Source organism: Gobio gobio (genome assembly GCF_949357685.1).
Source record: "Gobio gobio genome assembly, chromosome: 12".
NCBI lineage: Eukaryota > Metazoa > Chordata > Actinopteri > Cypriniformes > Gobionidae > Gobio > Gobio gobio.
In genome coordinates, this window is record NC_137105.1 from 54417967 (window position 1) to 54437540 (window position 19574).

The following is a 19574-nucleotide window of genomic DNA, read 5'->3' on the forward strand; positions in this document are numbered from 1 at the left end:
TCCATTTTGGTGGTCAAGTATTCTGTAACAAAGGTATCCACTGGAGGCAAGTTGAAGGACCCATGTGCAGTTCTTTATTCCAAACGAAACATAAAACAAAGACTTGGCAAAAACAAACTATAAAGCGCTTTAACTAACAGAACTCACCAACAGCGGGTTACAACATTCAATACTTGACAAAGACACATGGCAAACATGAGGGCTTAAATACACACAGACTAATGACAAGACAAGTGACACCTGTGAACAGTGATGAGACAATGAACCAATGACATGACAACACATGAGGGCATGGGAATCACATGACAAGACCAGGAAGTGCATGACAAGACTGATACATACGATACATACGACTGATGCAGCAAATACATCCGCTGGTGCAATTTTTTAGTTTTGTTCAATGCACATTCATTAAAAGTTAGTTTGGAATCAATTTCAACTCCCAAATATTTAAAGGTTGAGACCCTCTCTACTAATTCGCCATTGATCGTAGAGGGAGGAACTATCATTCTGTTTCTTCTGAAATCTATGACCATCTCTTTTGTTTTCTTCGCATTGATTTCAAGAAAATGTTCAGAACACCATTGTGTGAAGCCCTGCAACTCCCTCTCAAATCCACTCACAGACGAGATGTCAGATTTTAAAAAACCAACAAGTGCTGTGTCGTCAGCATATTTAAAATAAGTGTGGGCTGAAGAAGAAGCTTGACCGTTATTAGTGTATAATGTGTATAGGATGGGCGACAGAACGCACCCTTGTGGTGCCCCTGTATTTATTATTTTCGAAGATGATATACATGAATTAAATCTGACTTGCTGACTACGATCAATAAAAAAGTCATAGATCCATAAGATCAATTGGGGATTTACTCCCAAATGCATCAATTTTTTCACCATCAGGTGTGGTTGGATCGTGTTAAAAGCGCTGCTGAAGTCAACAAACACAATCTTGACCAGGCTCCCAGCATGTTCAAGGTGCTCATGAGTGCTGTTAATCAAGCTAAGCAGCGCATCCTCAACACCTCTCTCTGCGCGATAAGCAAATTGTTTTGAGTCTAAAAGAGGTGAAACCTCACGGAGAAGTTGTTTTAAAATAATTTTTTCGAAACATTTCATAACTGCAGAGGTAAGGGCAACCGGGCGCAGATCATTAAATTCCTTAGGTCTATTGTTTTTTGGCACAGGAACTATGAGGGATTGTTTCCATAGACTAGGAATGACACCTGTATCTATTGACAGCTGAAACAACCTGTGGAAAGGCTGTGCCAGCTGATCAGCACACACCTTTAGTGTCCTGCAGCTGATACTGTCCGGTATACAAGCTTTACGGGAACTTACACGTCTAAAACAAGATTTGACCTCATCCAAAGAGATGTCAATATTCATACCTTTCATATCTCTCACTGCTATGATGGCTTCATTCTGTTCTACTCTAAAATCATGTTTGTCAAATCTACAATAAAAATTGTTCAATTGATTTGCCATAATAAGATCATTCTCTGCTGCCATAGTGTGCTTCTTGGGCTTGTATCCCGTGATAGATTGAACTCCCTGCCAAGCTCTCCTGACATCAGTTGTGAAAAATATTTCTAGCTTATGTTTGTATGCTAATTTACAGTCTTTGATCTTACTTTTAATCTTTTTCTGCACAAGCTTTTTCTCTTCTCTACTTCCTCCTGATTTAAACAATCTCTTTTTCTCATTTAGGAGTTGTTTTAACTCTGGAGTGACCCAGGGCTTATTATTAGGAAATATCTTAATAGTCTTTTGGGGGATAATTATGTCCTCACAGAATTGTACATAACCCGAGATAGCGAACGCTACATCATTGATGTTATCAGTGCCTTCGGTCACTACATTCCAGTCCGTGCACTCCAGGCAATCCTGAAGTGCCTCAGTTGCCGAAGCAGTCCAGCATTTGACCTCCACCTTTTTTGCTTTCTCGCGCCGTAGTCGGGACACAAAGGTAGGCATCAGTTTAATCATATTATGGTCCGAGTTCCCTAGACCGGGCAAAGCCTTAGAGTAAAAGGCGTCTTGGATGTTTCCATAGCAATGGTCGTGGCAAGCTTTATTGCGAGTTGAACAAGTGACATATTGTTGATATGTGGGTAAATGTTCTTTTAGACTGCATAAGTTAAAATCACCCAACACAAAATTAGCTGCGTCAGGGGCCTCTTCCTCTGCTTTTGTTACAAGATCATGAATCGTGGTGGCAGCAGCCAGAGTGTCAGGGGAAGGCGCAATATATACAAAAAAAAAGTCTGATTTGGTGTATTTCCCTAGGCAAATGGTAAGGCCTAAGGCAAAGCGCTAATAGTTCAATGTCCTTCGTGCAGATCTGATGCTTCATTGTGATGTGACCAGGGTTACAGTATTTATTGTTAATAAAGACGCACACACCTCCACCTTTCTTTTTCCCGGAGTTCAGGTTGCGGTCCATCCTCGCCAGCGTGTAGCCCTCTAGGTCGACCGACGAGTCCAGGTCCGCTTCGGTGAGCCAGCTTTCTGTCAAACAGATAAGGCTCGCGCATGCCCCACAACAATAACAACGCACAATAACATAGCACAATAACAAATAAACTTTTTAACATTTTTTTTAACTCAAACCAATCCATCCATCCATCCATCTTCTTCCGGGAGGGCCTCCTCCCGGTTGGACATGCCCGAAACACCTTCCCGGGAAGGCGTTCAGGAGGCATCCGGAACAGATGCCCGAGCCACCTCAGCTGTCCCCTCTCGATGTGGAGGAGCAGCGGCTCTACTCTGAGTTCCTCCCGAGTGACTGAGCTTCTCACCCTATCTCTAAGGGAGCGCCCAGCCACCCTGCGGAGAAAGCTCATTTCGGCCGCCTGTATTCCGGGATCTTGTCCTTTCGGTCATGACCCAAAGCTCATGACCATAGGTGAGAGTAGGAACGTAGATTGACCGGTAAATCGAGAGCTTCGCCTTACGGCTTAGCTCTTTCTTCACCACGACAGACCGGTACATCGACCGCATTACTGCAGAAGCTGCACCGATCCGTCTGTCAATCTCCCGTTCCATCCTCCCCTCACTCGTGAACAAGACCCCTAGATACTTGAACTCCTCCACTTGGGGCAGGAACTCTCCACCAACCTGGAGTGGGCAAGCCACCCTTTTCCGACTGAGGACCATGGCCTCGGATTTGGAGGTGCTGATCCCCATCCCAGCCGCTTCACACTCGGCTGCAAACCGTCCCAGTGCATGCTGAAGGTCCTGGTTAGAAGGGGCCAACACGACAACGTCATCCGCAAAGAGCAGAGACGAAACCGTGTGGTCCCCAAACCTGACACCCTCCGGCCCTTGGCTGCGCCTAGAAATTCTGTCCATAAAAATTATGAACAGAACCGGCGACAAAGGGCAGCCCTGCCGGAGTCCAACATGCACCGGGAACAAGTCTGACTTACTGCCGGCAATGCGGACCAAACTCCTGCTTTGGTCATACAGGGACCGGACAGCCCTCAGCAAAGGACCCCGGACCCCATATTCCCCCAGCACCCTCCACAGGACACCGCGAGGGACACAGTCGAATGCCTTCTCCAAATCCACAAAAAAAATGTGGACTGGTTGGGCAAACTCCCATGAACCCTCCAGCACCCTGTAGAGGGTATAGAGCTGGTCCAGTGTTCCACGACCAGGACGAAAACCACACTGTTCCTCCTGAATCCGAGGTTCCACTATCGGCCGAATTCTCCTCTCCAGTACCCTGGCATAGACTTTCCCGGGGTGGCTGAGAAGTGTGATCCCCCTATAGTTGGAACACACCCTCCGGTCCCCCTTCTTAAAAAGAGGGACCACCACCCCGGTTTGCCATCCCAGAGGCACTGTCCCCGACCGCCACGCGATGCTGCAGAGGCGTGTCAGCCAAGACAGCCCCACAACATCCAGAGACTTGAGGTACTCAGGGCAGATCTCATCCACCCCCGGTGCCTTGCCACCGAGGAGTTTCTTGACCACCTCTGTGACTTCAGCTTGGGTGATGGACGAGTCCTCCTCTGAGCCCCCAGCCTCTGCTTCCTCAATGGAAGACGTGACGGCGGGATTGAGGAGATCCTCGAAGTATTCCTTCCACCGTCCGACAACATCCCCAGTCGAGGTCAACAGCCGCCCATCGCCACTGTAAACAGCGTTGGTAGGGCACTGCTTCCCCCTCCTGAGGCGCCGGACGGTTTGCCAGAATCTCTTCGAGGCCAGCCGATAGTCCTTTTCCATGGCCTCACCGAACTCCTCCCAGGCCCGAGTTTTTGCCTCCACAACCACCCGGGCTGCAGTCCGTTTAGCCTGCCGGTACCTGTCAGCTGCCTCAGGAGTCCCACAAGCCAGCCAGGCCCGATAGGACTCCTTCTTCAGCTTGACGGCATCCCTTACTTCCGGTGTCCACCACCGGGTTCGGGGATTGCCGCCTCGACAGGCACCGGAGACCTTGCGTCCACAGCTCCGAGCAGCCGCTTTGACAATGGAGGTGGAGAACATGGTGCACTCGGACTCAATATCTCCAGCCTCCCTCGGGATCCGGTCGAAGTTCTGCTGGAGGCAGGAGTTGAAGATCTCTCTGACAGGAGACTCGGCCAAACGTTCCCAGCAGATCCTCACAGTACGTTTGGGTCTACCGAGTCTATCCAGCTTCCTCCCCCGCCATCGGATCCAACTTACCACCAGGTGGTGATCAGTTGATATGGGGGTAGATTTGTTGCATTATTCCAAACAAAGAGATTGTTATCCACAAATAAATGTAAAGAGATTCACAAAAATGAAATAAATTCACAAATAAATAGAATGAGATCCACAAATATATGCAGGAGTTTCACAAAAATGAATTAGATCCACAAATAAATACAATGACATTTGTGAATAAAAAAAATATCCACACATATGTTTTTATGTCACAAACACAACTCTGCCTTGCATTCATTTGTGAATCTCTTCCTCTGCATTTGTGAATCTCTTCCTCTGCATTTGTGAATCTCTTCCTCTGCATTTGTGAATTTCTTCCTCTGCATTTGTGAATCTCTTCCTCTGCATTTGTGGATCGCTTCTTGCACATTTGTAAATCGCAGCACAGCGCGTGGATTTTGAAACATTTCTAGCGTCTACACTCAAACAAATCCACAAATAGGTAGACTCCACCCACCGTCTACTTGAGCCAATCAGATAACGGCCATATTGTGCTGACTGCCATAGAGCTCTCACTAGTTCTAAACATCTCCGCGCTGTCAGTCTGTTTTAATAGGATTTAGCAGGATAGACAGCATTTTCACTGTATTTGCAGCGATTTCTGTCGAATATTAACACAATATGTGCATTGACTTCGATTAGGCTTTACAGTAGCATTTTATTCTGGGGAGAGATAAAGAAAAGACAACGTTAATCTTTTTTTGAGTGATCTGGTCATTTTATTTGGGTCATGACAGTACAACATGATATTACATCGTTGAGTATTGTAGTCAATCGCGGGCATTTCTGTTGAAAATAATAACCAATCACAGTGTTTCCCACACATAGACTAACTTTTTTTAACGCTATTTAAAACGTTCAGCTGCATTTCCTTTCCCTGCTCTCCCTCCGTCTCTCTGTCACTCACGCGCGTCTCTCGCTCTCAAATTGCCAAGCTGCTTTTGATATGAAACAAAGTCTAAGCGTTTACATTTTTTTAAGTTTTAAAACGAAATTCAAACAATAAAAAGCGGTGTGGCACTAATGAGTAAAGTCAGAGGCGTTGAAAAACTACCTGCTCTCATCTCCCAGCGGCACGCGCGGTCACGTGGTTCATGGAGCTCTCATAGACGCTTTTGACTGAAAGATCTCAGAGAATCTAAAAACTGTTGAAATGACAGATAGCATCTGGATATATTAGCTGTTGCAGTGGTGCTCACGTTATCTAACTGAAGTCTAACGATATATTATATAACACTAAACATTACCTCTAACGTGCTTCACAAAATACATCTTCTATCAATATTCCTGAGAGGTCAACTAATGTCATAAAATCTCAAAATATGCAGTAATTTCATCAGTTTGCCAGGAGTGTGCTTGAGATAACCTACACTGAAATGAATGGGGTTCAGGGTTCAATGCTGGAAGAACTATTATTGGTCACTCCATGACACTCTTTAAGTCTATGGGAGTGGTAACTAACGGCTCTGGCCAAAACGTGATTGGTTGGAGCGAGAATGTGCTACGATTGGTCAGCACAATATGGCCGTTATATGATTGGCTCAAGTAGACGGTGGGTGGAGTCTACCTATTTGTGGATTTGTTTGAGTGTAGACGCTAGAAATGTTTCAAAATCCACGCGCTGTGCTGCGATTTACAAATGTGCAAGAAGCGATCCACAAATGCAGAGGAAGCGATCCACAAATGCAGAGGAAGAGATTCACAAATACACAGGAAGAGATTCACAAATGAATGAAAGGCAGAGTTGTGTTTGTGACATAAAAACATATGTGTGGATATTTTTTTTATTCACAAATGTCATTGTATTTATTTGTGAATCTAATTCATTTTTGTGAAACTCCTGCATATATTTGTGGATCTCATTCTATTTATTTGTGAATTTATTTCATTTTTGTGAATCTCTTTACATTTATTTGTGGATAACAATCTATTTGTTTTGGAATAATGCAACAAATCTACCCCCATAAGTTGAATGCTCCGCCCCTCTCTTCACCGGAGTGTCCAAGACATACGGCCGCAGGTCAGATGAAACGACCACAAAGTCGATCATTGACCTACGACCTAGGGTGTCCTGGTGCCATGTGCACTGATGGACACCCTTATGCTTGAACATGGTGTTCGTTATGGACAAACTGTAACTAGCACAGAAGTCCAATAACTGAACACCACTCGGGTTCAGATCAGGGGGGCCGTTCCTCCCAATCACGCCCCTCCAGGTTTCACTGTCATTGCCCACGTGGGCGTTGAAGTCCCCCAGTAGAACGACGGAGTCCCCAGTCGGAGCACTCTCCAGCACCCCTCCCAGGGACACCAAGAAGGCCGGGTACTCTGCACTGCTGTTTGGCCCGTAGGCACACACAACAGTGAGAGACCTATCCCCGAGCCGAAGCCGCAGGGAAACGACCCTCTCGTTCACCGGGGTAAACTCCAACACATGGCGGCAGAGCTGGGGGGATATAAGCAAACCCACACCAGCCCGCCGCCTCTCACCATGGGCAACTCCAGAGTGGTGAAGAGTCCATCCCCTCTCGAGGAGTGTGGTTCCAGAGCCCAAGCCGTGCGTGGAGGTGATTCCGACTATCTCTAGTCGGAACCTCTCAACCTCAGGCACAATCTCAGGCTCTTTCCCCGCCAGCGAGGTGACATTCCATGTCCCAAGAGCCAGTTTCCGTGTCCAGGGATCGGGTCGTCTAGGCCCCCGCCTTCGACTGTTGCCCGATTCGCTTTGCACCGGCCCCTTCCGGTCCCTCCCGTGAGTGGTGAGCCCACGGGAAGGTGTCCCCACGTCGCTCCTTTGGGCTGAGCCCGGCCGGACCTCGTGGGGGAAGGCCCGGCCACCAGGCGCTCGCATACGAGCCCCAACCCCAGGCCTGGCTCCAGGGTGGGGCCCCGGCTGCGCCGTACCGGGCGACGTCACGGTCCTTGTTTTTGTTTTCTTCATAAGGGGTTTTTGAACTGCTCTTAGTCTGACCCGTCACCTAGGACCTGTTTGCCTTGGGAGAACCTACCAGGGGCATATAGCCCCGGACAACGTAGCTCCTAGGGTCATTCGGGTACTCAAACCCCTCCACCACGTTAAGGTGGCAGTTCATGGAGGAGAACTCAAACCAAATTTTACCTATTATTCCAAACAACCCATCACCCTTAATACAGTCTTAATACAATCAATCTTTTAACCCAGCCTCACATTCACTCTTTTTCATCCTCATATCCTTTTAGTAACTTGTTTAGTAACTTGTATTTATATTGGCTTGAAATTTGTGTATTTGTTCTTATTTTATTACTGACTGTTCACTTGCCAGATAGCAGACCAACACCGAATCATCGTTGAATCAATGTTAATGCATCAACTAAAATATCATTGAATCAATGTTGAAATTTAACATTGATTTTTCATCAGGTTTGCACCCTGAAATAATGTTATTTCAACGATGAAAAATAAATCAAGATGGGCATAAAATCAATATGTTTTCAACTTAAATTAAATCACTTATTTAACACTGAATCAACATAGAAACACTATAAAATCAATCTTGCTTTATGTACAGCAGGATTCTATGCCAGTTAATTTTCATGTATGGCTGCAATTGATATGATTTTGTATCAAGTCACTCAAAGTAAACAACATCCTTCAGTTTACATGCAAATGTATTTATTTATGCTCCCACAGTTTCAACAGTAAATCTCACATTGACTTAAAACAATTACATCTGAATTTATAACACAAGTGAAAAACATGACAACCTACATCTGCAAAATGGAAGTAAATACAAATGGAAACTCGCCAATAAAGACAGAAATGGGACGGTACTACTGAAAGAAAAAAGGTAGAAGAAAGAATGAAATACTCTGAATACTCTAAACTCAGGGGTTTCCACCACGAGCAATGCCCCCAAGCCTTTCAGGGGCGTAACGGAGCCATTTGTGCACCGTCTCAGCAAAGATGAACTTGGATGCCTCCTTTTTATCAGCATTCACTTGTAATGCACCTAAAACAACAAGATGTTAGTAAATATTTGTAAATGTGACTAATTATACATTACAAATGTACTACAAAATGAAGTGAAACTTGAAATGTGATCAAAATCTTTACATTCCAGTTAAAACACACTGAATTTAAATTCAAGACTATTTAATGAACTTTAGTATAGACTTTTCACTTTAAAGCACCTGCAGACACACCGGAGGAATGAATGGAAAAGCAAGGTGAAAATATCTTCAAATATCTATTTAGTTTTATCTAATATTAATACTGTAATTAATAGTAAATAAACAAATAGTGTGAAAGTAAAACAAGTAAATCAATAATCAAGTAGCTAAATTAATAAAAGAGGAGCTGGATAGGCCACACTGTGGTTTGGAAGAGATTATCCATTTTATAACACGAACTGGAGGTGCAGCAGTTTGCTAAATTTCTGCAACATTATAACATTAGCTGCCTGCAGAACTTAAAGATCTCACTCTTCTTTCGTTTTCTTTCTTGCTGCATTAAATATTAAATTGGAATTCTGTAATTCTGGTCGGCCCTCGTGAGCTAATCGCACAGGCACATCTGAAGCAGAGCTATGAACTGATTGTCCCATTTCCCCTCACCGCGCCAACAGGGCAATCAGTTCATGGCTCTGCTTCAGCTGTGCGATACTCGTATGAGGGCCGCCCAGAATTACTGACATGCCAGAAATTCATCCGATCGCCTCTCGGTTCTCCCTGTACACTGGACAAATATGGGATGATTGTACTATAGTGTTAATTTCGTCAGACGAGACGAGACTAAATATGTTCGTCAACAACCTTTTTTTCCATGACGAAGACGAGACGATGATGAGACTCCACCAATGTCCAAAAACGCTGACTACGACTAAATTAACATGCAGTATTGTTGACGAAAAAGGACGAGACTAAAATGTTTTGCATAAAATAAAAACTAATATAAAATCTCTCTTCATTTTCGTCTACAATCGTCTCTACTTTTTCATCATGAGATAGAATATTCAGCTGTTCAAAATATTCAGAAAGACAGGGTTTTTCCTGGGTCAAAAATGGTCTTCGGTGGTGGCTGACAGACATGGTCATCCACACACACGCACAGTAAAAAAGTACCCTACTCATGTGATCTGCAAGCGCAATACTGACAATACATTTTAAATAAATTCAAACAAAGTTTGTAACTTTTGCTTATCTTATTTTGATCCCACATGAAAAAATACTATAGTATATTTTAGTAAAATTACTCGAGTAAATACTATAGTGTTTTTGAACAGTACTATAGTAAATATACTACAGTAAATTAACAAAGTGTAGTAAATACTATAATATACTACAATCTACTACAATTTACTGTAGTATTTTTACTATAGTATGGTTCAAAAACACTATAGTAATTTTACTATAATATACTATAGTATTTTTTCATGTGGGATACCTTGATGTTTGTTTTTGTTCCTCATTTTTACACTATTTACTGATAATTGTTTTGGTATATAATCATATCAAAGTAGTATTAAAACAAATAGCCTAATTTTCTGCCATATACAATTTTATAAAATTATCAGCTAGCTAACAACAACTTTGTTCTGGGTTCACCTCACTCCAGTCTAAACTAAGCTATTTATAGGCTATTTATTTTACTACACATTGTGAACATAAATAAGCTGAAAGACTGTGGATAATTAAAACTAACTCTTATACTCTTGCTAAATGGTGTAAGCACACTTGTGTTCTTATTTCAGGTGTTCTGAGTAAATGATTAAACTGATTCAGTGTTGGACAGATCAGTTGTTCTAACCAGTCGTTAAAATGATTCAGTTCAAAGGAGTCATCAGGTGGCGAATCGGACATTAGCAGACGCTTTGTGTGTGATTCCCGTCTGTTAGAACATCGCGAAAGATTTGTCAACACACAGAAAACACTTCATAACCGGACAGGATTTGTTTCTCGTTTATTGAAAGTATGGTTTATGTCCGCTGGTCAGAGAATCAGTCAATGTTTTTTGAGCGCATTTCTCACCCAGCGGTAATTCAAGGAAAACATCGTCTGATAGCGCCACGTGCAACATGGATTCGGTCTTCCGACCTTTTGATTTTGATTAACGTAATATGTGAAATATTAGAAAGCTAAGAATGCTTATTTTGAAGACAGCGAGCGGGGGAGGAGCTCTGATCATTCTCTCTGTCACTCAGTTACAAGCGCAGCATCTATTCTACATCATTCATAAATCACAATAACTCATCAAATAAAGCTTTGGTGGGACAAAAATTTGTTTTGGCGGCCGCCAAAAAATGTTCAATGTAGGAAAAACCCTGGAAAGAGTTGGCGCTGTTGCTCATGTACAGGTCTCATACTCCTGTTGTTGACAGCCTGTCATCTTGCGGCCGCGCGCGCGGTCACATGGTTCCCGGAGCGCTCCATACTTCTAGCGCTGTGTCAATACATTTGAATGCACAACAGCTTCACTTTACAGGTCTTTGCAGCAATTTTGGTAAACAGTACAGCATAGTGTGCATTGATTATTACGTCAGCCACATTTACTGTATCATTTTATTATGGAGAGTGATGGAGATGCAACATTGTGAACATTAATGTTAATGTTTTTCTTGTATTTAGCCATCTTACTAATTAGTCACACTTATACTCATTGGTGGTCAATACTCACCATACACTTTAACTATTTTTAAAATAAATAGATAGGCTATTTTAGTTCAATAATATTTATTGAATATTTTGAGGAGATATTTTGGTACTAACTGCTATTTGTGCAATAAGTAATAAAATATTTTTCTTTTAATATTTGTATTATTTACAATTAGTGAAGTAATTAAGGTTAAAATAGAGAATTCCTATGCAAAGAGGCAAATTAGAGTCATTTTGTGGCTGGAAAAAGAAAAATGTTCACTTGCAATGCCATTACTGGTGCCTGTATGGCTCTTTAATAAATATACATGTAGTCTAGTTGCTCAAAAAAGTATTGCAGTTTATAACTGCTTACTTATTTGTGAAATTTTAAAATGTTAATAATAGTGAATAGTAAAGAATGCAAGCAAATATAATTTACTCCCAAAAAAGTTTAAAATAGTACTAAAAGACTTATTTTTCCTTATATGTACAGTAAGCTATATACATCAAGATCAAAATCGATATTTGTTCCCATCGTCTCATAAGCTAATGCTGATTTTAGGGACGCTGTAAATCAACCAGTTAGCTATGGTGTTGTGGCACATACATTATGCAGGTTATATATATTTTATGTAACTTATTTTGCCACACAATATATTGAGTTTTCCTTTGACTAAAACTAGACTAAAATGACGAGACTTTTTGTCGACTAAAACTTAACTAAGATACCTTGAGTTGTCTTTTGACTAAAACTAAACTAAAATGACGAGACTTTTAGTCGACTAAAACTTGACTAACAAAAAATTATATGTGAATGACTAAATATCTAACAAGGACATTTGGACTAAGAGTAATTTAAAAATAGGTGACTAAATTAACACTATTGTACTATCAGAATTATTAATAAATGCACGCACAATTATCCATGAACTTGATACATTTTGTAGATGTTTTTACTGTCCACAAACAAATGCCTTTCAACTTGTGTGTGCTAAATACAGAATTACATGAATGTGCAGCATTTTGTACAAATAGACATAATTGTGAATCCAAAACTTCAATTTTGTATGAATGTTGGTCAGAATCTGTGCGTGCAACGAGTAAGATGTGCATTTGTGGATCCGGTGCCGCGCATGCATTCATTGACTCGTTTGTGCAGTTTTAAGGGGACATATGGACATTTTAAAATGTATTTTCCGAAATTAGTAATGATATTTATATACAGGTTTATTTAAAATAGCAACATTTTATGTAAATTTCACATTAAATATCTAAATTTCACAGTTTAATTCATGGTGAAAACATGAATGTGCATATTAGTGGAAGTTTGCTGCCATCCACTGGAAAACAAACACTTTTGCTAGTTCTCAATAGTTTGTGCATGAATGCTGGATGCAATTACTTGCTATTTGTGTTTAGGCTGTAATGTGACGTAGGCCGTTCCATACTGGAGATAGTTAATAATTACAGAGTAATTCAGAAAGGACCAAAAAGTAACAATTTATTAACAATCAGGTAAATGTAAAATGTCAATTATATAATAGACAGCAATCTCTTTTAAATGGAAACACAAATTCTAGTTATGGTTACACTTAAAATAGTTTCAAATGGATGTTAACTTACACCCTTAATTGTACTCAGTAGGCCTATGCATAGAATGTTACCTGTGTGAGAGAGAAAGAGAAAGAAAGAAAGAGAGAGCCAAAGAGCAGCTCTCTCTAGAGAAAGGCTGAGAATCAAAAGAGGAAGAGCTATCGTTGCGATCTTCTTTTATCCTTTTCCCTGATGTCACCAAACTCAAACATGACTCATTTAAAACTGACCAATCAGACCAAAACGTGAGACATTTGAAAGTAACCAATCAGACGAAACTTCTCCCACTGTACCAACGGTGTGAAAAACATTTGGCCTGCAAGCCTTTCTTTTGTCCTTAGAAATTCCAAATGGCCCTTCTGATGAGGTTAAGGGGGGAGGGCGTTGAGTCGGTTTCAAATATCTTGGGCACGATGAGGGTTGCTAACAGTAAAGCAAATGATTTTGTTCTATTTCAAATATATTTGATTATTTTCAACCTTACAACATTGTTGATAGTCGCCAGTTTTACTTGTTACCAATGTTATGACAACACAACATTGGCGTCCATTTTCAGGCCTTCCCGCTTGGGTTTCTCCAGGGCTGGAAATATGTGTCATAAAGCTCTTTCCTGATCATAACCATTCTTTTTCCGGTGATATTCCTCTGACCTTTTGTCTTTTGTAATGTCTCTCATCCATCTCTCTTTCTACAGTCTTTCTTTAATTCTCCCTCTTGCTCACTCGCTCTCTCCTCCATTAGTGGACACACCCTCTACTGTTGATTGGCTCACTGTTCCTCCTCCACCATCATGAGTGGACATGCCCCCTACTGCTGATTGGCTACAAGTGTGTTATGGTGCTTGGTCCGATCCACTTTCAACAGTGTTTCTCAAAAATCACTTACTGCAACTTTAATGAACATGAATGATAAAATGATTGAATTTCCAAGCTCAGGAGTTCATCATTCATCTTTCATGCAGGCTAGAATGTTAAAATATTTTGTTCCAGATTCCTGAGTACAGACAACTGGCAACTTCCTTTACATTCCTTTATTGTGATTATTGTTTTAATGTTATATTATTTCATCTTTTCTAGTCTTGCTGGCTGTAGTCTCACTGTTCATTGCTGTGAGAGTTTGTCATCAGCTCTTCAATCCTCAAACTGTGTCCTGAGAGAGCTGGAACTGAGTAACAATGACTTGCAGGATTCAGGAGTGAAGCTGCTCTCAGATGGGCTGAAGAGTCCAAACTGTCAGCTGCAGATACTGGGGTATTTAAGAACATATAAAATATAATTTACAGTCAGCCATACAGTCATAATGTTGGTGTGTGTTTGTAGATGATCTGACTGTTGATGTATGTGTTCTGCTCTCTTTCAGTCTTGCTGGCTGTAATCTCACTAATCAGTGTTGTGAGAGTTTGTCATCAGCTCTTCAATCCTCAAACTGTGTCATGAGAGAGCTGGACCTGAGTAACAATGACCTGCAAGATTCAAGAGTGAAGCTGCTCTTAGATGGGCTGAAGAGTCCAAACTGTCAGCTGCAGATACTGAGGTATTTAAGAACATATAAAATATAATTTACAGTCAGCCGGTCATAATGTTGGTGTGTGTTTGTAGATGATCTGACTGTTGATGTGTGTGTTCTGCTCTCTTTCAGTCTTGCTGGCTGTAATCTCACTGATCAGTGTTGTGAGAGTTTGTCATCAGCTCTTCAATCCTCAAACTGTGCCCTGAGAGAGCTGGACCTGACTAACAATGACCTGCAGGATTCAGGAGTGAAGCTACTCTCTGATGGACTGAAGAGTCCAAACTGTCAGCTGCAGATACTGAGGTATTTAAGAACATATAAAGTATAATTTACAGTTAGCTGGTCATAATGATGGTGTCTGTTTTAGATGATCTGACTGTTGATGTGTGTTTTCTGCTCTCTTTCAATCAATCTTTTTGACATGATAATCATAATCAAAATTGAATCATGAGACCAGTGCTGATTAACACACCTATTAAGCACACATACACTGGGGGTGTGCAATATTGAAAAAAACAATACCTCATGTAGCAAGAATGAGTTTCAGGGAATAATTAATTCAAATGGGGTGAATATTCATGAGTCTATGAATTTGATTTGCTTGTTGTACACAAAAATATTAACTTAGAACCTTTAATCATGTAAAAGTAACCTTTACCCAAATTGATTTCAGTTATCCATAATTTCTTTTCGTCCTGCGAGTTGAAAATTAGATTTCTTCATTAAATATCAATCTTACAAACTTTAAGAAACATTAATCTGCTGATCAGGACAAATAATATTTCCTATGTTTGTACAATTTGTATTACTGAAATAGTAACAAGAAAATCAAGCTTGATTGGTAGCTAAGATATATTAGTCTCATTGACTGATCTTTGTGAGCAAAATAATACGGATTCAATTCAATGAAATTATTGGGTTTTAATAAAACAACTAAAGTATACAGAACTACGATTCACACAAGGTAAATATGCATATATATGTAGGTAGTAAAACAAACAATATGGTACAAACAGGGAACATCAAACTTAACGAATAATATAAAGGGGGAGAGAATGAAGGAAAGAGAGAATGAAAGAAGGAGAGAGAGAGAGAGAGTGAGAGAGGCAACTTTATCACGCAGTCCTTTGCAAGAGACCTCAAGTAATTAATAATCCCGTAAACAGGAATAATTTAGACAACCTTTTAACCACAGTTTGATTGTGAAATAAAATACTTGCTTTTGATCTGGCTTCTCGTGTGTGTGTGTGTCTGAGTTCAATTGTCCTCTGAGTCTTTTCAGGGCAGTGAGGCGTGGATCTCGGTTCTTGGAGGAGTTTTCTGGAGCTGGAATAGTTGTTTCAGGAAGCTGGCGGTCTTTCTCTCTGGCGGAATGCCGGTGATCTTTCTCTCTGGCGGAATGCCAAGAGTTAACGGTCATGCTTTGTTCTTATAGATGAGATGGCTGACGCCCTATCTTGAGATGACCCAATCACGTACGGGAGACCAAAGGCACGAACCTTCCTTTGTCTGTTGAACTTCCCCCCTCTTGGTTAATCAAAAAGGGTGATATGTTTAAGCCTCTATTCTCAGAAAGCTGGTACTTTTGTAATAATGCATCTTGTTGTAATTTGTAAACGAGATTCAGTACAGTCGGGTTTCTGGGATTGGAGAGATACCATGAACTATAATTCTGAGAGTTGAGAGTACAGAGATAAAGGATTTCCACAATTACTAGCATACAGAGTTTGATTTAATATACAGTAAACATCCTAGCTATTTTAATACATCATATAAAGACATTAAATCAACAAAATATATATATTTAATACGTTGTAGAGGTAGTTTTGTCCAATCTGTCCATATATGGCTGATGTGTGTGTGCGTCACGAGACAGTCCACGTGTATTGGGACTATGTGTGTGTGTCAGAGGTCGCAAAAGGGTAGTGTGGGTGCGGGTGTAAAGTCACGCGCAGATCTTGGGGTGCCATAAAATTCAACACTCACAATCTCTTCGGGAGACATTGTGGCGCCTTAGGTTGTAAATTAGTTGTATGGTCGTAACACACAAGGGCCCTTTTGTTTACGTATGATCTGATTAGGTCATCACGGGATGCGTGAGGGGTTCAGGCTTTGGTCATTCGACAGATGGCTGAACTGCCATCGCCATTAGTGTTACAGTCCCCCTTTTTTGTCAGAGGATATCCTATGGTCATTATCGGACAACCCCCATCACAATGGTCGGATGGTAGGTGAATTGGGACGGTCGGATAGCAGGTGTTTGTTACGGCTGAGGAGCCAGCTCGATGAGGTTTGCATCTGCTTCTGGCGTGGAGACCTCCAGACACAGCTGTCGTGAGTTTGGCTGTAGAGGTTCTCATCCCGTTGAATTTCCTGTACAGGAGGAAGGCTATGCCCAGGGTTAGGGTATTGCCGATGATCATAGAGATACATAGCGCAGTGTCAGCTGCGGTCCAGGTTTGGACAACAGGCAAGGTATTCAGGAAAGGGCAATCGGGACAATGCTTGGAGGGCTGTGTCGAGGGGAGCAATGTCAATGAGCTGAGGCCCCCCTTTTTCAATCCACCGTTCTAGTTCTGGATCTAGGGTGAAGTTGTGGTTCTTGAAAAAGGCTGGGACTTCTAGCTCTGACTGATACTCTTCACTCGGAAGATGGTACAAGGCCAAATCGTCCAGGTGGAGAATGGCCCCTCGCGGTACTTGGATCCACATGCTCTGATCAAGCAGGTTGATACGGGTGGCGGTGTCATGCTGGTCGTAGATCAGCATAGCGGTACGAACCTGCTTGAAAGTGTTGACTAGCCACCTGTCACCTATGATCTCTGCCTGCTTCTCGGTGACTTGGGTACGAGGCGTGGCGTCGGTAGGGCAGCGGGTGTCGCTGATCATCGGTTGCAATCCGCAGATTCCCTCGGTGTTGTCTCTGAGGAAAGGCTTGCTAGGGCAGAGATAATGAATGTCTTTAGTCAGGGTACACATGTGCAGGTTCGGGGCTAAGTACAGCTGTTTATCGCTGTCGTGGTAGGCAACCACCTCAGGAGTGCGCACCTTAAGGTGTGTGTTACCCTACCAAAAGCCCACATTGATAATGTCTTTGAGTCGGTAGATTCGGCTCGACTCGATGATGGTTAAGTTAAGAAGGAAACCCATCTCCTTCTGCTCGGGGTCCACATAAAGGGGAATGGCGCTACCCAGAGAGTAGGCAAGGTGTATTTGCAGAGGGTCGAAGGGTGTGTTGATAGCGGACGCCAGCACACTTTGCACCAGGCTTAAGGGTATAAGGTATGGTGGGATTCTACCCATGGCTAAGCCGTCGATGGAGGAGCTTACTTCCCGTAGCATGTCAGTCATTAAGGCTGTGACCAGCTGCGTTTGAGCAAAGTCATTCTGGAAGACTGTAAACAGCTGTTTCATGGAGTTCACGGTCTGGTTCAACAGGACACTGTGGGTGTTTAGAATTACCACCGTTCCTCTCAATGTCTTGCCGATGGTTTGTAAAGCTTCACTCTGTGTGGTGAGTTGCTCTTTTAGCTGTGGAAGTTCAGTCTGAAATTCAGCCACATGCCGTCTTATCGTGGCTATGTTTACTGCGTTGACACTGGACATGCCAATGTTAAACAGAGTTCCAACAGCGGCGGCGGCTCCGAGCAACGCTCCCAGGAACCGTTTGGAGCGGCGGTTGTGTCCACCTAACTCCACTTGGGTGACTGTCATCTTCTCCAGTTGGTTGAGCATGTGCTTGACATCGGCCTCTGCATGGAGGAGAGAGTCCTCTGTCCAACGGGCACCGGCCCAGCTGTACTGGGCTACTGCGTGGGGGTAGTGTGCTCTGTAGACGTTGCAGGGGTCGAGTCGAATGTACACTTTCTGGGTGTGCGTCCGGCAATTGTCGATCAGGAGTCCCAGTTGCTCTCTCAATACACTGCCCGAGGCTGGACCTGGTGTGATGATGTCTGGTGGTGGCTGGCCTCTGGTTGACTGGAGGCACAGGAGGATGATCCACAGCCGCATCCTATTACAGGCAAGAGAGAGAGAGGTAGGGAGGAGAAGGGGAAGAGAGAGAGAACAGGTCAGCGAGGTTTGTCCCGGTTTGGATGGGACAGTCTTTTCGCTTCGGTGAAGGCGGCTGAGTTTAGCTTGCATTGGCCCCTCCCTGTCTTTCTCTGCTAGTGGCCACATGTCTCTTAATCTGGTTCCGGTGGACCCATTTGAGAACTGGTTCTCTGGGTCCCCGGTTTAGCTGGATTTGGTACACAACTGGGGAGAGTTTGTTCTAGGGGTGCACGATATATCGATTCAATATCGTTATCGCAATATCACGTTGCCCGATATTATATCGTAAGTCTCGCGATAATCATGCGATATTTTGTTTATGACAAAATGAGACGCGTTTCAAGGACCTAAAGAGAGAGTGAAGGGAGCAAGTGGAGCAAAAGAAAGAACACAAAAGTAAGAAAATGAGTGTTGCTCAGGGAGAAGATGAAATAGTTAAGAACCACCACAAGGCACTTTTTTTTTTCTCCGTTTTAAATATTTCTCAGTTTATTCCGGCTCTGTTTGAGTGTGCCTTTCAGTCTATGCGCTGATATGAGCAGATATCTGATCACTATGCACAAGTTAGGGGGTGTTTAGCCACGCTTGCAATGCTGGTGTCAGAGAGTTATACTCACGGAACACTAGAGTTATTCACAATCACGAAAGTTCATTATTTCGTGTAAGTAAGGTTTTTCCAAGTCTTTTAAGTAAAATTCAAAAAGAGTATTGCAATAAAAACAAAAAATTATAATAAAAATAATAATAATAACTCTTTCTGTTCCTGTCGGCTAAGAATAGAATAGAAAAAAACTAATGTGACAAGCCATCAGAACCGAACCAAAAACATGGTTAAAAACAGAGGTATGTATTGAACCGTGGACCAACTGTATTGTTGCATCCCTACTGTACAACCAGACATGATTATTATTTATTTATTCATGTTGTACAAGTCCAATATGACTGTCAATTGAAAACCTTTAAACCTTGTTTTGTAAGAATTTGTTTTATTTGTTATGAATCTATTTTGATGCGGATTCTGTAACTTTTGTAATTTTACATAGGTTTAAAAATATCGAAATTAATATCGATATTGCAATATTCATTATCGACATCGCAATATCACATTTTTGT

At 42.2% G+C, this 19574-nt stretch overlaps 1 protein-coding gene across 2 annotated transcripts in view; it reads left to right on the forward strand.

The window, feature by feature from the left end:
* Positions 1–19574, forward strand: part of LOC307135114 (uncharacterized protein) — a 129859-nt gene that overhangs the window by 31713 nt on the left and 78572 nt on the right. For both annotated transcript variants that reach the window (XM_079831301.1, XM_079831302.1), the window contains exons 5-7: positions 13976–14149; positions 14259–14432; positions 14538–14711. In XM_079831301.1, coding sequence (XP_079687427.1) covers positions 13976–14149; positions 14259–14432; positions 14538–14711 — 522 coding nt within the window. The remainder of the gene's footprint in view (positions 1–13975; positions 14150–14258; positions 14433–14537; positions 14712–19574) is intronic.